At 48.8% G+C, this 20,110-nt stretch overlaps 1 protein-coding gene across 1 annotated transcript in view; it reads left to right on the plus strand.

Annotated features, from left to right (window-relative positions):
• SLC13A4 (solute carrier family 13 member 4) overlaps positions 1 to 13,633 on the plus strand; it is a 47,789-nt gene extending 34,156 nt beyond the window's left edge. Inside the window, exons 9-16 of the mRNA XM_049893741.1 lie at positions 1,208 to 1,327; positions 2,659 to 2,760; positions 4,579 to 4,680; positions 5,729 to 5,826; positions 6,040 to 6,164; positions 7,884 to 8,045; positions 9,497 to 9,634; positions 12,885 to 13,633. Of these exons, the coding sequence (XP_049749698.1) occupies positions 1,208 to 1,327; positions 2,659 to 2,760; positions 4,579 to 4,680; positions 5,729 to 5,826; positions 6,040 to 6,164; positions 7,884 to 8,045; positions 9,497 to 9,634; positions 12,885 to 13,022 (985 nt within the window). The 3' untranslated portion in view covers positions 13,023 to 13,633. The remainder of the gene's footprint in view (positions 1 to 1,207; positions 1,328 to 2,658; positions 2,761 to 4,578; positions 4,681 to 5,728; positions 5,827 to 6,039; positions 6,165 to 7,883; positions 8,046 to 9,496; positions 9,635 to 12,884) is intronic.
• Positions 13,634 to 20,110: the final 6,477 nt, after the last annotated feature.

Here is a 20,110-nt window from a genome sequence, read left to right on the forward strand (position 1 = left end):
ATTGAAGTTGTCAAGGATTTCATTTTAATTGGATCCACAATCAACACCCATGGAAGCAGCAATCAAGGAATCAAACAACATATTGCATTGGGCAAATGTGCTGCAAAATACCTCTTCAAAGTTTTAAAAAGCAGAGATGTCACTTTGAGGACTAAAGTGTGCCTGACACAAGCCACGGTATTTTCAATCGGCTCATATGCATGTGAAAGCTGGACAATAAACAAGGAAGATCAAAGATTTGATGCCTTTGAATTACGGTGTTGGTGAAGGATATTGGCTATACCATGGACTGCCAGAAGAACAAACAAATCTTTCTTGGAAGAAGTACAGCCAGAATGCTTCTTAGAAGCAAGGATGGCGAGACTTTGCCTCAAGATCTTTGGACATGTTGTTAGGAGGGACCAGCCCCTGCAGAAGGACATCATGCTTGGTAAAGTAGAGGGTCAGCAAAAAAAAAAAGGAAGACCCTCAAGGAGGTAGATTGACACAGTGGCTGCAACAATGGGCTCAAACATAGCAATGAGTGTGAGGAGGACCAGGCAGCGTTTTGTTCTGTTGTACATAGGATCACTATGAGTTGGAACGAACTGGACAGCATGTAACAACAACAATCTTTATAGGAGTGGAGCCCTGTGTCAGTGGTTAAGCACTCGGCTGCTAACAGAAAGGTCGGCAGTTTGAAACCACCAAGCACCCCATGGCAGAAAAGATGTGGCAGTCTCCTTCCGTAAAGATCACGGCCTTGGAAACCCCATGGGGCAGTTCTACTCTGTTGTATAGGGTTGCTGAGTCGGGATCGACTCGACAGCAATGGGTTTAATCCTTATGGAAGCAGACTGCCAGGTCTTTTTCCCCCAGAGTCGCTGGGTGCATTCAAACTGCTAACCTTTAGGTTGGCAGCCAAGTGCTTAACTGTTTGCGCCACCAGGGTGCCTTATATACAATTTATCGATATCTATTTTGATTACTTCGATGCATTTTTACCTTAATTCATGCTGGGCTCTGTAGAGTTGCAGCTGTCAAATAAGTGAGTTCAAGATAATGTTTATCTAAATAATGTTTATCATGTCTACATATTGTTACCGTTATATCTACCCCTTAGCTCTGTCGTGTGTCTTCCTAAGGCATATGGAGCGTATTACTCCAGAATGATGCCACGTGGAAACCCACCCTTTTCTAATCACTGACCTGCTCCTTTACTCTCTAGCCAGTATCCGGCTGCGGAGGTGGTCAACTTTGGCACCTGGTTCCTCTTCAGCTTCCCCATCTCCCTCATCATGCTGGTGGTCAGCTGGTTCTGGATGCACTGGCTGTTCCTGGGCTGCAAGTGAGTTCCAGGCTCAGCAGCAAACAGCTGAGGCTCTTCTGCCGGCACACAGGCCCTGGAGGACTCTCCTCTAGGGGGCGCTGCAGAGCAACCACAGAGGTGGCGGGGAGCACGCAGTGAACCAGGCCTTCTGTTCTCGTGACTGTAGCCGGGTACATGAACTCAGCTCCTCACTACAAGCTCTGCGATGAAATGCTCTTCATTCCAACTCATTGGTTAGAGGGCCTCTCTGGTTTCTAAAAGGTCTAAATTGGAGAGTGTTTAATGCTTTCAAAGTACATACAGCAATTTCAACTAACTTCTAAAGACATAACTCCAAGCAGAAGTAACCTTAAGCTTAATTTTTATAGACACAAGTGGTTTACACATAGTAGTTTGTATGGAATATGTTCACACCCCTCAAAGTAAGTTAGACTTTCTCCCTGAAATATTCCTAATATGTTTAATCTGCTTAATAAGCTTTTTCTTCATAACCATCAACTTACTCCAAACTTGATCAGTTTCAAACACATAAAGGGAGAATATGTATGTTTTGTTAGTGGTCCTTGGACCCCAATGCTCCAGTTGGTCAAGGAACGTTCTCTGAGCTGATTTTTTACTGAGACTGTCGTCAGATCAATAATGGCTGCACACATCTATAACTACAGTGTTGCTCGTAAAAAACTAACACCCACTTTCACTGCAGACAAGCCGTGACTCTAGACAAACACACGCACACACATACACGTGTGTGTGTGTATGTAACACACAAACATATAAACATCTACACACATATACCACATCACACTGGTTTTTATTAGGAACAGAAAGACAAGTATAGAGAAACAACCCCATATAAATAAAAAAAAATATACTTGCAAAAATCCGTAAGCCGTAATTCACATTGATAACCAGCCAGCTGCCGTCAAGTCGATCCGACTCATGGCGCTCCCATGTATGTCAAGGGTAGAGCTGTGCTTCATGAGGTTTTCAATGGCTGCTTTTTCGGAGGTAGATTGTGCCAGGCCTTTCTTCCAAGGCACTCTGAGTGGACTCAAACTGCCAACCTTTGCCGAGCGCATTAATCATTTGTACCACCCAGGCACTCCCACTGATAACACCAGAGATTTACCCAGGTGGGTATCCACAAAAGACAAGGGAGAAGGCTGAGGAGAGGCTGTGTAACTTGGTCTGTGACAGGTGTATCAACGGTGGGGGTTGGAGGGGCAGAGGTTGTGGGTGAAGAGGAGACACCCACACCCTCAAGGAGTTTAGCGTTTGCTTCTTGGTTGATCTCCTCCTGGCCTCGGAAGCTTGTTTTCTTTATTCTTATGCTTATTCTCTCTTCTCAGTTTTAAAGAGACCTGCTCTCTGAGCAAGAAGAAGAAGACCAAAAGGGAAGAGCTGTCAGAGAAGAGAATCCAAGAGGAGTATGAGAAGCTGGGTGACATAAGGTAAAACCAGCCGTTCGCCTCCTCTCCTCCTCCAGGGTGAGAGCGTGGCAGGTGGAGTGAGCACAGACGCAGCCTTGTTCTTGCTGGTCTCGGGCGGGGGGAGTTTTCCACAACTGTGAATCCAGGCATTTAGAAGATGCTGTTGAATGCCAAAGTCCAGCTGGCCTGCATGTCAGGTGGCCGCCCTTCCCCTCCTCTGTGTTCAGAGTCCAAGGTATGGCCGCTGCATGTAGGTGAAATGTTGTACATAAGGGCAGCTTTTCCACCAACTTGAAACATGCTGGATTCCTTTCAAGAGTCAAAGACTCCCCACATTCCTCAGAATGGGCCCCCACTGTGGTCCAGTGGTCACTCCTAGTGAGAGGGAACTTTGTATTACTTTTAGGGCAAAGCCAGCATTAAATACTGACTTGAAAAAAAAATTTTTTTTTTTTTTTCTGAAGACAGGAAGTAAAGAAATCTCTAACCAGCCTGGGCCATTTTTATGAGCTTGTCCATAGTGACCTAGCATTCTATCCAGTGGTAGTTCTCCTCTTCTGGCAATTAGTGGAGTCCCTGGGTAATGCAAACGGTTAACACCCTCGGCTACTAGCCAAAAGGTTGGAGGTTTGAGTCCACCCAGAGGCAACTCAGAAGAAAGGCCTGGTTATGTGCTTCAAGAAAGTCAGCCATTGAAAACTCCGTGGAGCACAGTTCTACCGTGACACACATGGGGTCACCATGAGTCGGAATCAACTTGATGGCAACTGGTTATTAGTTTTATGACAGCAATTGGCATGTACAACTCTGTCTTGGTAAAAGCGTTCAGGTGTCAGCTGTATTTTTTTAAACTTTTCATTTATAAAGGAAACCCTGGTGGTGTAAACGTTAAGAGCTACAGCTGCTAACCAAAATGTCGGCAGTTCGAATCCACCAGGTGCTCCTTGGAAACCCTATAGCGCAGTTCTACTCTGTCCTATAGGGTGGCTATGAGTCGGAATCAACTCAAAGGCAACGGGCTTTGGCTTGGGCTTCATTTATAAAAGTTAATACATGTTCATTGTAGAAAATTTTAACAAATGCAGAAAAGTAGGAAGAAAACAGTAACATTTATTACCTGTATCGCCAGCATCCCAGCGTTACCCGCAAGCACCGTTAACACAATGTACTTCCTTTCCACAGGTTTTTGTGCACAATTAGGTGCATTTTTGGTAACATTCAGTCCACACTAAACATAGTTTTGTATCTTGCCTTTTCCACTTAGCGTTATATGGTCATTATCTTCTCAGGTCGTTAACTCTTGTTTGCAAACATGATTATAATGGGTGCATCTCGTTATAATGTGTAGTTTTATACCCAAATGTACTTGATGTGGTGGAACGACATTGGATATTTAGGTTGTTTCATTTTTTCATAAGTCATGCATCACGTGCATTTCTGGTTATGGTCCTTGGACGAAGGGAATGCACGCTCTCCGGGCTCCTGATGCCTGTCATCAGATTGCCTCACAAAGGTCCTGGCAAGCCCAGTGTTGGCAGGCACCCATCTCACACACTCTCCTCGCATCATAGGCTGTTATTTTAAATTATTTTGTAAGTTTACAGGACTGTGTTGGCTTTCCCTCCCCACCTACATTTCTCCAGGAGCCCTTTAATATTTTTCTAGCATTATCTCAGTCCTCTTTCCGATTCATTCTCAGCCGTTCACAGTGGTTGAGCAGGAATGGCATGTCATCTCTCCAGTATCCGGGACCCTAAGTGACAGAAGCATCCCGAAGCAAAATGGAAAGCTAAGGGGAACTTCCCAGTCCTGGAGGGGTCTTTCTGTTTCATTTGATAGCTACCCTGAGATGGTGACTGGGTTTTTCTTCATCCTGATGACGGTGCTGTGGTTCACGAGGGAACCTGGCTTTGTTCCAGGCTGGGATTCCTTCTTTGAGAAGTAAGTGACGTCATCTCCTCCTCAAGAATAAGCACCCCCCCAAGTTCTTCTGAAGCGTAACTAGGCTATGGCAAGTATTGCAGCAGCCCTGGGACCACGGTGCCACGGAGCAGTTTCTGTTAACCCAGTACAGCCAGCGGTACTTCCACGGGAAGTGGCACCTATGGCAAGCGCTGAAATTGCACCCCTGTCCAAGCATCTGACACCCCTCTTTTTAGATAACTTTACCATGGTATCAGCTCAAATACACAAGTCAAGCTCATTAATCTTTTAATTAACACATAACCATGCTTGAGGAAGGGCGCTGGGCCGTACCAGGTAATAGAAACTGCTCAGTGGCACCTCACACTCAGGGCCGGTGCAATACCCTACACAGGCCACTGTCAGGCTGTAGCCACCGGCATCCCCTCATAGACTCCTGGGGTAGACAGGACGCCTTTGGAAGGCCACTCTTTTTAGGGAAGCTGCAGTCTTTGGAAAAGGAGGGCAGTGGTGGTTCAGTGGTAGAGTTCTCACCTCTCATGCAGAAGATTCAAGCTCAATACCTGGCCAATGACCCTCAGGCACGGCCATCACCCGCCTGTCAGGGGAGGCTTGTGTGTTGCCATGATGCTGAGCAGGTTTCAACAGAGCTTCCAGACTAAGACAGACTAGGAAGAAAGGCCTGGTGACCTACTTCCAAAAATCAGCCGGTGAAAACCCCATGGATTGCAACAGTCAGATCTACAAGTGACAACGGGGATGGTGCAGGACCTGGCAGTGTTTGGTCCACTGTGCATGCGCCGCCATGAGTTGGGGGCCAACTGGCCGACAACTAACAACAAATTCACGTTAGCCAGACCCTGCCTCCAGACGTTAACCACTGCCCATTCAGTCCACTGTGGGGCACTGTGGTGGCAACCGGTGGGAGGAAGTGTCATCTCTAGCTAGGTCCTAAAGAAGGGTGTTGTCTTCAGACTGTCCGTTCTGAGACACCTGTTCCTCCGTTTACCTGCTACCAGGGAGGCTCCTGACCCTCCTCCTCCGGCCACGCTTGTCTCTTTGCTAGGAAAGGCTACCGCACCGATGCCACAGTCTCCGTCTTCCTTGGCTTCCTGCTTTTCCTGATTCCAGCCAAGAAGCCATGCTTCAGAAGGAAGGATGACGGTAAGGGAGGGTTCATAGGAGACACTGGGGCTGGCTCGGGCCAAAGGAGTCCCAGACCGAGGTCTTTGAAGGACCCTCACCGAGGTCCTTCAGACCCTCTTCCCCAGTAGCAGAGCAGCCTCCCCCATGGTCCAGCCCGTCCCCTGGGCCCTTGTCTCACAAATCTCGCCCGTGAGGTTTCACTGGCCCTGCATCTCTGTCCGTTGTGACCAGGGGAGCCCAGGGATTCCTTGCTGGGGACGGAGCCCATCATCACCTGGAAGGACTTCCAGAAGACCATGCCCTGGGAGATCGTCATACTGGTGGGAGGGGGCTACGCCCTGGCCTCAGGCAGCAAGGTACTGCTTGCGTTCTGTTCCTATTGGCCAAATCTTCTCCGGCAGCTTCACCCAACAGGTCTTTGTAGCTCTGGGAGGGAGGAGGCAAAGAAGCTGATGGGGGGAAAGGTGCATGTTCACCAGAGGACTGGGAGGAACAGCTGAGGCAGGATGGATGCTACCTCACCCAGCCAACTGCTCTTGCTCCCTGGCTTTGTCCAGTTAGCAAGGTTCAATGCAGAACAAGAGGGAAACAGTGCAGTGCACTGCGCCAACCACTATTTGACGCAAGTCCCCACATATGGGGTTTGCAGCTCACGGTCAGTCTTGAGGACAAAGAAAGAAAAGCCCTGCCAGGCGAAATGGCTGCTGACAGAGAGAAGTCCAGAGGATTCTAGTCCTTGGCTGTCTGTGACTTGCCGTGAGACTGCCCGGATGCTAGAGAGCCCAATGAGCTTCTGATGAATTTGGAAAATAGGAGAAAACGTAGCCTGCTGACGATGTCAAAAGCCTGTCTTTAACAGTAAAACATGAGTAGCTTGAGGAATCACAGCATAAATGTCTCGCCTTGCTTCCTGCCCTTACCCCCCATTGCTGTATGGAGTTTGAAGTCTCTAGGATACCATGAGGGAGCACTGGTGGCCCAGTGGTTAAAGCACTTGGCTGCTAACCAAGAGGTCAGCGGTTGGAACCCACCGGCTGCTCCACAGGAGAAAGATGTGGCAGTCTGCTTCCGTAAGGATTTACAGCCTTGGAAACCCTATGAGGCAGTTCTACTCTGTCCTTCAGGGTCACTATGAGTTGGAATCAACTCAACAGCAGTGGGTTTGGTTTTGGATTTAGGAAATAGTAGAAAAAAAACAGAGCATATTACCATAGAAGGGAGACAAGCAGGGAGGGAGAGAGGGGGAATGCATATGGCATCCTGGGGTTTTTAGTTCAAAAACTCAATGCACACTCATTTTTATAGGTAGGGTCAGCCCTCACCATTAGTAAATGAACATCTTCCAACCAAGTGAATTATTCCAGATGGGAATAACCATTCATTTGGGTGGATGTGTATAAAGGTTTGGAAATGGCAGTACACCTTCATGTCCTGCAGATGGTGGATCCCAGTGTCAGCCATGGTGGGATCTGAACCTAAAACAGGTGGAGGCTGAAGAGCTGAATCTCATACGTCAGGAGACGGACTTGCTATCTCGCTCCTTCACTCATTACTCATGTAAAACTCCCTGCATTCAGCCATGCCTGCTCGTGCCCCCTAAAAAGCCACAGAAAAGGCTACTATCCAAAGAGGCTGATGAATTTTACTCTTTCTCGGTTAATAAGAGATGTGGATTTCAAAAGCAGAGTTAAGGATGACACGTGGCACTCTGGGAAGGGGCACAGGGCATGTTGGTTCAATGCGTGGAGGCTGGAGAAGGGTGATGAGACTGAGGTGGGGGCTGGTCACCTTACAGACCCCACCCCTGCCAGGCCTCATGCCAACATCCTAGGAAGGACCACAACAGTCAGGGTGGGTGCGTCTCTATGCCCGTGACAACGACTGACCAGGAACCCAAAGCCTAGGTGCTGTAGAGACTGGATGTTGTATAGTCCCAGGGGAGAATGTTCTGGGCTGCAGGCACGACCTCACTGTAAAGAGCGGGGTGACCTCTGGCTCAGTCAGCGGAAGACACGGAGACAAGACAGATGGCCCCTGGGGTCATCTTGTCACTGCCTCACCTTCTTCTCCTGCAGAGCTCTGGCCTCTCCACATGGATTGGGCACCAGATGCTGTCCCTGAGCAGCCTCCCTCCATGGGCGGTCACCCTGCTGGCATGCATCCTGGTGTCCATCGTCACCGAGTTTGTGAGCAACCCGGCCACCATTACCATCTTCCTGCCCATCCTGTGCAGCCTGGTGAGTGCAGTGGGCTCCCTGGGGTAGAGCTGGGCTGCTGGAAGGTCCCAGAGCAGCCGCTGCACCTGCCCCCTCCTCTGGCTACTGCCCCCACTCTCACAGGTAGTGTTCAATCCACGGTTTGAAAAATGAAGTTTTTCAAATAGCAACTTGTAAATAAATAGATAAATTAACTCACCATATCAAGAGTTCTGGAAACCCTTTTCCTAACCAAAAAAAAAAAAACCAAACCCATTGCCATCAAGTCCAGTCTAAACAGTCCATCCCTTGCAAGGGCTCCAGAGGGCTCCCCTGGACACAAACAACACAGTTGACAAAATAACCCTCAAACCCCAGGCACCCAATTCCCCACCATCGGCCTCCACCTTTCCCTCCTGAGATAAGACTCAACAGGGGGCTAAAGAAGCAGCCTCAGGAAATGGAGGCAAGATGCCCCCCGAAACACACACGGCTGCAAAGACCAAGACCACAGGTGTCACCGTCAGCACGCCTGCACCCAGTCACTGCCCAGGGGGTTCTGAGAATCGGGAGCAAGACCAGCCTCGTCCTACAGCCTCAGAGCGATTTGCTACTGTTGGGAAAGGAGCAGGAACAACTGCCAGATCTGATGTGGCTAAGCCTCCCCAACGTAATACACCTGACCCCACACTGCCCCTGCCCCGCTCTAGGAGTGAAGGTTCCTCCCCAACACCCCACCTGACAGTCACATCCTCCCGCTCCATCTAACCCCAGGCCCTCCCTGTTCCCCGGGCAATCTCTGCCCAGTGGTCAAACGTCTCCAGGGTCTCCCTCCCATCGTCTTGTTGGGGTGAGCATGGGCGCTCTGTTAGTTAAAACTTGGCATTGTTGAGGGCTATGGGTTCCAACCCCACATGCAATCTTACCAAGAAGAAAACCTTAGCTCTGCGCCCCAAGGGGGAGGGATCCCCACTTCAATCAATGCAGCCGACGCGTGGGATTTTTGTTTGAAGAAAGAATTTCTCAGCTCGCGAATAAAGTTTGAAAACCACTTCCGCAGACCCCCCCACCCAAAGACAAAAAAACATTGCCTTCAAGTTGATTCTGACTCATAGCAACCCTACAGGACAGAGTAGAACTGCCCCATAGAGTTTCCAAGGAGCAGCTGGTAGATCCAAACTGCCGACCTTTTGCTTAGCAGCTGAGCTCTTAACCACTGCATCCCCAGGGTTTCCTTCTGTAGACCAGCACCCAGAAATGAAACACCCCATCTAGGAGGTAACTCAAAGCCCGTGCCCCATAGACATGAACGCTCAGCATCAGCACACCAGGGCCACCCTGCGGGCAGGGACCCAACAACCCCAGCGTGAGCATCCCGCGAGGGCCGGCCACACCCAGGCAGCACTGAAGCGCACGCCTAGTGGGAGGCCAGGGATTGAGCTCCGCCAAGAGTCTGACCTCCGCCTGATGTCTGTGCGTTCTCTCTCCACCAGTCGGAGACGCTCCGCATTAACCCGCTGTACACCCTGATTCCCGTCACCATGTGCATCTCCTTTGCAGTGATGCTGCCCGTGGGCAACCCGCCCAACGCCATCGTCTTCAGCTACGGGCACTGCCAGATCAAAGACATGGTGAGTGGTGTTCACTTTCTTCTGGCCGAGCCCACATGAGCACGAGCATGGTGCCCCAGCCTTCTCCTAAAGCGTATTTTCTAGTGGTGCCCCTGGTCTATCAGCACTCCATCTAGTGTGGCAGAAAGAACAAATGGTGCCAGTAAAAGGGTTTTTGGTTTGTCCTTATTGTTCACAGATGCCATCAAGTCGATTCTAACTCATGGCCACTCCATGTGTGCTGAGTAGAACTGCTCCATAAGGTTTTCAAGGCTGTGACCTTTTGGAAGCAGATCGCCAGGCCTGTCTTCTGAGGTGCCTCTAGATGGGTTCGAACCGCCAACCTTTCAGCTAGTAGTCGAGTGCTTAACCACTCAGGTGGCCGGTTTGTCCTTAAGCACCCAGAATAGCAATAACGTGCTCTCCCCAGCCCTTGTCTGGAAGAAAGTATGGGTTGTTGTCATTGGGTGCTGTTGAGTCAATTCTGACTCATAGCAACCCCATGTGACAGAGCAGTACTGCCCCCACGGGGTTTTCTAGACTGCAGTCTTTACAGAAGCAGATTGCCAGGTCTTTCTCCTGCAAAGCTGCTAGGTGGGTTCGAACCACCAGCCTTTCGGTTAGCAGCCGACAGCTTAACCATTGTACCACCTGGGATCCTTTAAAATTTAGGTACATGGATAGAAAAAATGGGGACAGAGCAGGATGTGGCCCAGTTCCAGGAGGCATGAGCTTGCAGGAGTCTCGCCTCAGTTCCTCCATCGGACCAATGGGGATAAAGATTGAGAAGCTGTATCAACCTAGGGTGAGGGACCAGTCCCTGGGGAAGGACATCATGCTTGGTAAAGTAGAGGGTCAGCAAAATAGAGGAAGACCCTCAGTGAGATGGACTGACACAGGTGCTGCAACAGTGGGCTCATCACACATAACAATGATTGTGAGGATAGTGCGGGACAGGGCAAAGTTTTATTGTTATCATGGGGTCCTATGAGTCAGAGCCGGCTTGACCACACCTAACAACAACAGGCTGAAAACAGGATCCTTTTGTTTAGCTCTCTCCCAAGGAAGAAACCCCTGAGGCAACAATGGCAGAAGGAAGCCTCCAGAGCTCGTTTCTGTGTTTTCACTGGGCTCACAAAGGGTGGCTTTGAGGAGACATTTTGCACTAATGAGTGTTGGCCATGTCCACCCTCCACGCCTCAATCTGTACTCACTGCCATGCTTCTTAATATTCTAGGCTGATGGGAGAGAGGACGACAGGGCGCACTAATACCCATTACCGGGGCCTGCCTGAAACAGGGCCCGTCCACCCTTGCTGAGATCTGAAACGTTATTTTCCTTAGAGTCCAAACTCATCCTCAGCCATCTTGTAAATGTCCAGTGGAGGAAAGGAAGAAGGAGCTCGAGGCCGGTGGCAGAAACTCAGACCCTGCCACCATCCAAATGCTCAGCTGAGGCATCTCGAACAGTCCAGGGAAGGGATGTCTCGCCAACCCCCTCTCCCTTCATACCTTGCTGCACACCCTCCGTCTGCTCATACCATGCTCGGCCCAGCCCTCCTCTCCCTCAAATGACCAGGACAGGATATTTTCAGAGGCACCAGATGACAGGAAGTGAGCCTGTCCTGGGGTCTGTTCCCAGCTTCGATTTCCTTATACGCTCAGTGAGGAGGTTCACACTCTGTGGTCCCTTAAACCACCTTCATTTAGCTCCTTGAGAGCCTGCCTGTCACTTGCTAGGAGACATGGCGGCTCTCCATCTCCACACCAAAAGGCCCAGGGAGTCAGATGATGAACGAGTCCAAGGCTTGGGCCAGAAACCAGAAGAGAGAGGACAAGTCTAGTCATTTGCTTGGAACAACTTCCTTGCATCCTTTTTTCCCTTGCAGCGTTCCCGGTCTTGCCAGCCAGTGGGTTTGCTTTGGCTACAGGCCATGTGCCTGTGGCTCCTGGTAGAATGCCGCTGGGATTACTGTGCATAGTCCTCCATGGGGCCCTGGCTCTGCCCTGCATCGCCCCTCACAGCCCCCTCAGCCTGAGTGCTAACACCACAGTAGGAATGGAAGGGACTGCTGAGGCGACATTGCCTGAGGTGGAGGAACCAAAGGTCCCCACCAGCTGCCACTCCTGTGCCACCTTCCTGCAGAGGGCCTAAGCCGTGGCAGCTGACCCGTGTCCCCAGGTGAAGCAAGGTGCACTACTCCCAGGAGATGTTCCTTGGGAAAAAAAAAAAAAGCTAATAGTGGCCAAGGCTTCATACAGGATTTTTTTTTTTTTTCAGTGACCATCTAGTCGACTCCGACTCATAGCGACCCCATGTGAGTCAGAGCAGAACTGTGCTCCACAGGGTTCTCAATGGTTGATACTTTCAGAAGTAGATCACTAAGCCTTTCGCTTAAAGCTGAATGTATTAACTGTTTGCACCACCCAGGGATCCTCATATAAGATGTTGTTGTTGTGTGCCATCAAGGTGATTCCGACTCATAGTGGCCCTATAGGACAGAGTAGAACCGCCCCATAGTACTTCCAAGGCTGTAATCCTTATGGGGAGCCTTGGTGGCACAGCGGTTAAGAGCTCAGGCTTCTAACCAAAAGGTCAGCAACTCAAATCCACCAGCTGCTCTTTGGAATCCTTATGGGGCAGTTCTCCTCTGCCCTATACGGTCGCTATGAGTTGGAATCGATTTGATGGCAATGGGTTTGATTTTTTGTTTAATCTTTATGGAAGCAAACTGCCACATCTTTCTCCTGAGGAGCGGCTGATGGGTTCGAACCAACAGCCTTTCAGTTAGCAGCCAGGCACTTACATGTTGTGCCACCAGGACTCCCTTCATATAAGATAGCAGCCCCTCCTTAAGTTCCCCAGTGTCCTAGCACATTGAAGGGTCTGAGAAGCTCCAGCTTAAAGAGACCTGTTTAATTTTGTTTAACACATTTCCCTACCACTTGCCTGCATAGCCCTTTTTGGGGAACCTTCACATTCCATAGATCAGGTATTCCCAGTAACAGACCTCTGGGCTTCCCCTTTATAGAGAATGCTGCAGGAAAGACACAGAGGTGAGTCCCACCCTGCTCCCCAGGCTCCGCCATCCTGTGCTCTGGCTGCACAGCCACACTAGAGCCCCCCAGACAGCGACTGGACAAACCAGGGCTGAGCGGGTGGGGCTGTGGGCAAGTCAGGGCCGAGGCTCAGGCTAGGCACACAGGGGTCACTCAGAGCCTGTGCTGCTGTCTGGTCAGAGTGACCAGGGTGTGCTGCTTTGTGTCCACAGGTGAAAGCTGGCCTGGGAGTCAATGTCATTGGCCTGGTGATAGTGATGGTGGCCATCAACACCTGGGGAGTTAGCCTCTTCCACCTGGACACTTTTCCAGCCTGGGCTAAGGTCAGTAATGTCACTGACCAGGCCTGACAGGAGCGGGCAGCCTTGCCCAGCCAAAGAGCTGCCAGCACCCAGCAGAACCTGAACCAACAGGAGCGTAACCCCAAGCCAGGTTTGAGGCCTCCCCAGCAGAAGACGCCGCCGTCTCCACAGTGAGTGGCAGGCAGGAAGCCTCCAGGAATTGGAATTCACACTGGGCCAGCAGTGTCTTCTTCCCCACCCCTTCCTTACCACCACACCGCAGGAAAACCTACTCACCCCTTCTCACTCCTTCTGTCTCATCTCGCCAATGGATTCTCTCTGAGCACAGGAGGAGAAAGCCTTAGTCTTAGCTGCCCTCCAAGGCGAAGCCTCACAGACCGACAGGCCTCGTTGAAGCAAACCATGCATGTTGCTGTTGAGTCAATTCCGACTCATGGCCACCCTGTGTGTGTCAGAGTAGAACTGTTCCATAGAGTTTTCTTTGCTGTAGCAGATTGCCAGGATCTTTCTTCCATGGAGACGCTGAGTGGGTTCAAACCACCAACTTTTTTTTGTTTAGTAGTCGAGCGCAAACCATTTGCGCCACCCAGGGACCCACTGGCCTCACTACGTTCTGTTATTCTTAACACCTGTCTAGGAGTTGAAGGAGAAATCCAAATCACCCCACTTATGCAGAGACAGGGCAGCCAGTGACACCTCTTCTTTGGGGGTAACCTCACCCAGAACTTAAGACCTAACACCAGCTCCTTTCTCCTGTTGCTAGCCTCAGTTCCCACCACAAAAAGCCAATTCTTCTGAGATCTTGTGGCACTCAGTACTCTTTCACCATGACTTCGATCCCCTTTCAGCAGCTCTCTTCAATGGCATCCCTGTACATGGTGGGATATTCCAGTAAAGAAATAATGTGCCCCTTTGGAAAGAGGCTGGTGGTGTTCTCTGTGTCAAAGGAAAAGGAAGTGGAGAAAGAAGACACACCGAGACAAGCGTCTCTTCTCTATCTCTTCACTGGTCATTACCCACAAATAGCATTGCCCCGGTTAAATGCTAGCAGGGAGGAGCCCTGGTGGCACAGTGGTTAAGCAGCCAGCTGCTAACTGAAAGATCAGCAGTTTGAATCCACCAGCAGCTCCTTGGAAACCCTATGGGGCAGTTCTACTCTGTCCTAAATCGTCACTATGAGTCGGCATCGAATGGATGGCAATGGGTTCGTTTTGTTGTTTTTTTAACTCTAATTAAGGCCACAGCAGTATTATTGATATCATGCTTTCATTCCTCTGGACATAATGAGTAGCCTGCTCCCAAAAAGACAAACTACTAGGTAGGTACGGAAAGGTCCAAAGAAGGCAGTAACTGCCTAACCCATCAATGAGTCCCTTGAGGGAAGGGGACACATCTATGACCCTTAAAGTCATCCCCCTGGCAACTTATACAATGCAGTAAACTGTAAGTGTTCAATAAGTGTACTCATGAGCAAATCACTCCAGAAATCAAGACCTCTTTCTTCCTCCTGAAGACCAAGCCATTTTCTCCAAAATCGATGCCCTTGCTACATGGCGGGGCACAGCGCCCATCCCCCCCGCCCCCGCTTGCTGATTTCAACCATCAGTCACTTGCCAGATACATCTTATGAGAAAAGAGGTCCCCCATAGTTATTGCACTGTTTTAACTGATCTTAAGTTACTATTGCTAGCATGTGTGGTTTCCCACAATAATTTATCAATAAAATCACTCAGTTTATCAAGGGTCTATGAGTCATATGTTCTTTTGTGCCATTCAAGACTTGCACATTCAGGGATAACCAGGGACTAGTACCACTTCTGCCCTTCAACGAAGAGGCCAAATGACATGGCCATCATGAAAGTGAAGACTTATGAGCCCCGATGAGAGACCAATATTCGGTACACGACAGCTGGGTTGATGGGGCCAGCATCTCTAGGGCCATTTTGCTTTAAAATGTTAGAAAGAGTCAGGGTGTTACCCTTATTGTCAGAGTAGTGGAATCATCAAGTTCCTGGTCCACAGTACACTACAGAACTTAGACCCTAAGCCCGACATCAGAGATGAAGACAAAGGTGCAGATAATCGATGTGATACTGGTAAGAAGAGAAAGAGAACGGCTTGGAATGACTGCACTATTCCGCTGAGAACCTGACTCGCCCCTAATGGAAAAGTGGTACAACTCCCACCCCACCTGCTGCCAGAGGCTCGAAGTCACCAGTGCCCTCGACTCTGATTTGGAAAGAGCATTCACTGGAGTCTGGTCTACTGACTGCTCGAAGAACAGCACTGCTCTTTCCAGAACCAGAGATTTAGGCCAAGCAAGATCGGGCCGATCTGAATAACAACTTCTTGTCATCTGAATGCCTCCACTCCTGGGTAGTAACCTCTAGCATGCTTTTTTTTAATTTAACTTTAGATGAAGGTTTACAGAACAAACTAGTTTCTCATCAGTTAGTACACTCATTGTAGTATGACATTGGTTAACAACCCCACATCAACACTCTCCCTTCTCAACCCTGGGTTCCCTATTACCAGCCGTCCTGCTCCCTCCTGCCTTCCAGTCCCTGCCCCAGGGCCGGTGTACCCCTTTAGACTTCTTTTGTTTCACGGGACTGTTCAATCTTTGGCTGAAGGGTGAACCTCAGGAGTGAACTCATTACTGAGCTGAAAAGGTGTCCGGAGGCCATATTCTCAGGGTCTCTCCAGTCTTGTCAGGCCAGCAAATCTGGTCTTTCTTTTTGAATTAGAATTTTGTTCTCCATTTTTCTCCAGCTCTGTCTGAGACCTTCTATTGTGATCCCTGTCAGAGCAGTCAGTGGTGGTAGGTGGGCACCATCTAGTTGTACTGGACTCAGTCTGGTGAAGACTGTGGTAGATGTGGTCCATTAGTCCTTTGGACTAATCTTTCCCTTGTGTCTTCAGTTTTCTTCATTCTTCCTTGTTTCTGAAGGGGTGGGACCAGTGGAGTATCCTAGATGGCCGCTCACAGGCTTTTAAGATCCCAGACATCTAACATGCTTTTTTTTTTTTTTTAATTTTATTTTATTGTTGTTGAGAATACACTCAGCCAAACATACACCAACTCAGCAAAACATACACCAATTCAACAGTTTCTACACGTACAATTCAGTGACATTGAGTACATTCTTCAAGTTGTGTAACCATTCTCACCCTTCTTTTCTGAATTGTCCCTCCGCCATTAACTTCACTGCCCCCTAAGGCTGCTGTCTAATCTTTCGAGTTGCTATTGTCAATTTGATCCCATATAGATAGTTCTTAAAGAGCATAATGTTCAAGGCAGACTTTTTTTACTACTTAAGCTAAACTATTGTTTAGTTTTAAGGAGGCTTCAGGGGTATTTTTCGTTTAAGTTTTAAAGATTATCTCGGAATAGTTTCAGGGGTTCATCCAGCCTCCGTAGCTCCAGAAAGTCTGGATTGCATGAAAATTTGAAATTCTGTTCTACACCGCCCCCCCTTTGATCATGATTCTTTTATGGAATCTTTGATCAAAATATTCAGTAACGGTAGATGAGCACCATCCAGTTCTTCTGGTCTCATGGCAAAAACCAAAACCAAACCAAACCCAGTGCCGTCGAGTCAATTCCGACTCATAGCGACCCTATAGGACACAGTAGAACTGCCAAAGGACACAGTTATTCACGGAGGCAATTAGCTGCACATTCCATATGCTCCTCCTATTCCTGACTTTCCTTCCTCTGTAGTTCTAAGTGAATAGAGACCAACTGTCATGCCACAGATGGCTGCTCTCCATCTTTTAAGACCCCAAGCGCTACGCAACAAACAAGGAGGCAGAACAGAAGCACTAAACACATTATTAGGCCAGTCGACGGGGGTGTTCCATGAAACCATGACCCTAAAACTCCAAAGCAAAAAACCAAATCCCATGAGGTGCTTGGTTGTACATAAGCAGCCTCAGCAGCATTTTTTTTTTTTTTTTTTTGGTCATTGTTGTAAATGTATCTATCACACAACTTTACCAGTTGAACATTTTACAGATATACAGCTTATTGACAGCAATTACAACAATCAGCTTTACAACCCTACCCTTAATCAATAACCTCAAGCACTCTTAACAGTTATGTATCTCTTGTGAATATTTTATAATTTGATTTTTATCTTCTAATAGCACAGTGCTGTACGACTGGAAGTGCTGTAAGTGATCATTGTACAATTCCCAAGAGACCAAGCAGAGTTCCATCTTATTCTGGAGTCAACATACATGTCAAATTTGCTTAGTCCCAGCTGCCTCTGACTCTGGCTTAAGTCACCCAGAAGAACATGGCATATAATCTTTTACATTAATGTGTACATGTCACATGTGATCTTTTAATAAATAAAAATAGCTAGTTTTCCCTCCAACATTTAACTGCACACCAAACAGAGTTGGCTTTGCATTGAGGGACCACGTTGTTTGGGAAAGTCTCTCTAACACTAGAGTCTCTCTGTGTAGCAAAACGCCCAAGCCCCTAGAACACAAACGGACCCGAGACTGACCGGGCACCCAAGCAGCTCTCTAAGGATGCCATCACCAAGTGAGTGTGGGGCAAGCTGCCCGCACTGTCCATTCACATGGCACCTTTTCCCCCAATGCTGTACAGTTATACATGTGAGGATGATGCAACTCCCTGGTGCCTTTCATAAGGCCTTACACAGAGGCAGCGATTCACCAGGCTCCAGACCCCGCCTTGCACTGCCCCACCCTGTGACTTTCCACGCAGCTACGTGGCTCCGGTCTGCTGTGTCTCTTCCCCAGAGCCTGGCAACCCAGCCGTGCCTCAGCCTGCAGGACTGGACAACTCAATACATTGCAACCAGATTTAGGAAAAGTTTAAATCTGAAAACCGGGAAGTCACAAACTCCCTATTAGGACCAGGCGGAGTCTCAAAATATTTTCCCTTCACCACCCTGTTCTTGCCCACTGGCAGGGCCCTACGAGTCAGTAGGGAAAAAAGAACTCCTTCATCTGCCTGTGGAATGGAAGACGGGAAGCTTAAAAAAGCCTCATTTGCTCCAGTACAGTCTACAGTGTTCCTTCAGCAGCAGTAACTCAGGAAAAGCATAAGACACGTGGGAGACCACAGCAGAAAGACAAACACCAGGCCGGTCTCCAGGGCATGAGCTGCTCATGGGATGCATGTACTAGGGGGGAACCCGTACATGCAGACCACTGGGGCATAATCGTCGTCTCTACAGTCACACAAATGACAACTGGGAAAGCGAGTTCAGAAAGGGAAATAAAATCGTTCCTTTGACTCCGAAGTGGGTAACTTAACTGCACAAAACACCAACTCAGAAGAAAAGGCTAAAGAAGCCAATTGGTAACTTCAGCTCATAAAATACAGGCTTTTCTCTCTTTTACCAATTTTAAATCAACTGGTTTTTTCTCTCCCTTTTTCTTTTTTTGGGGGGGAGCGTTCATTTAAGGACAGCTTTTGAAGTTCAGTGTATTTATGTTCCCAGTGTCGATTCCAAAGTCCTCCTTTTTACCTCGGAGGAAACTTCAGAAGTAACTCGAGTAACCAACCTTCCTTTTATGGTCAGGTGTGGCAAAAAATTTTCTTACCTCCCATCAACAGGAGTTCGTTCAAATGTTTTTTAAAAGAAAAAAAGCGTATCTCTTGCAGGGCTCCTTCCCATCCCCCACTATTCGGGAGGCAACCCAAAACCAACTGCCATCGCCAATTCCAACTCACAGCGACCCTATAGGACAAGGTAGAACTGCCCCATGGAGTTCCCAAGGAGCGCCTGGCATATCTGAACCACCGACCTTTTGGTTAGCAGCCGTAGCCCTTAACCACTACGCCACCAGGGTTTCCTTGGGAGGCAAGGGCCCCCACAAAACGTCCAGGGAATGAGGCGCCACAGGAACCATGGTCACAGGAACCACCACCACCCCATGTCCCTGTCATCACAGACTCTCAGCCACACCCCACACCTATGACAGGCCTGGGTTCCTCAGAGCACCTTGCCTGAGAACTCCCAGCCCCTTCCTGCTGCAGGAGTGTTATGGATTGTGTACCCCCAAAAACATGTCTTGTAAATCCTAATCCCTATACCTATTGTTTGGGAACACTGGTGGCATACTGGTTAAGAGCTATGGCTGCTAATCAAAAGGTCGGCGCTAACCAAAAGGTCGGCAGTTTGAATCCACCAGGCGTTCCTTGGAAACTTTATGCGGCAGTTCCACTTTGTCCTCTAGGGTCACTATGAGTCAGAAATAACTTGACAGCAACGGGTTATACCTATGATTGGAGGAGTCCTGGTCGTTAAGGACTTGGCTGTAAACCTAAAGGTCGGCAGTTTGAACCCACCAGCCTCTCCTCAGGAGAAAGATGTGGCAGTCTCCTTCCCTAAATATTACAGCCTTGGAAATCCTATGGGGCAGTTCTACTCTGTCCTACAGGGGTCGCTATGAGTCAGCTCCAAATCAATGACAGTAGGTTTGGGTATACCTATAGTTATAATGGAGCCCTGGTGGTGCAGTGGTTAAGAGCTCAAGCTGCTAACTGAAAGGTCAACAGTTCAAATCCACCACCTGCTCCTTGGAAACCCTATGGGGCAGTTCTACTCTGTCCTGTAGGATCCCTATGGGTCGGGACTGGAGTCAACAGATATGGTTATAATGCCATCTAGGAATGAGATTTGTTATGTTAATGAGGCATTATTAGTGTAGGGTGTGTCTTGAATCAATCTCTTCTGAGATATAAAAGGAGCAGATTAAGCAAGCAGAGACGGGAAGAGAGATGCCAAGCCACATAAAGATCACTCAGAAGCTCAAGAGACAAGAGAGAAAGCCTTCCCCTAGAGCTGGCACCCTGAATAAATCTGGACTTCCAGCCTCCTAAACAGTGAGAAAGTAAATTTATCTGAAGCCGCCCATTTGTGGTATTTCTGTTGTAGAGGCATTATGTAACTAAGACAAAGGACACAAACCTCAGAGAGGGTATCTCAATGGGGAACACTCGGTCAGCTCGTGTTCACTCCGTAGCACCATATGTGGGGAATGTGAACACGAGAACTGACTTTGGATGGCTCCTATTCCCTCCAACAGGGAAATGATTCTATCAGCGGGTTAGGTGTCACTCCTGAGGGAAGCCTCAAGTCCAAATGAGC

The sequence above is a fragment of the Elephas maximus genome, chromosome 8, assembly GCF_024166365.1.
Source record: "Elephas maximus indicus isolate mEleMax1 chromosome 8, mEleMax1 primary haplotype, whole genome shotgun sequence".
In the NCBI taxonomy this organism is placed as follows: domain Eukaryota; kingdom Metazoa; phylum Chordata; class Mammalia; order Proboscidea; family Elephantidae; genus Elephas; species Elephas maximus.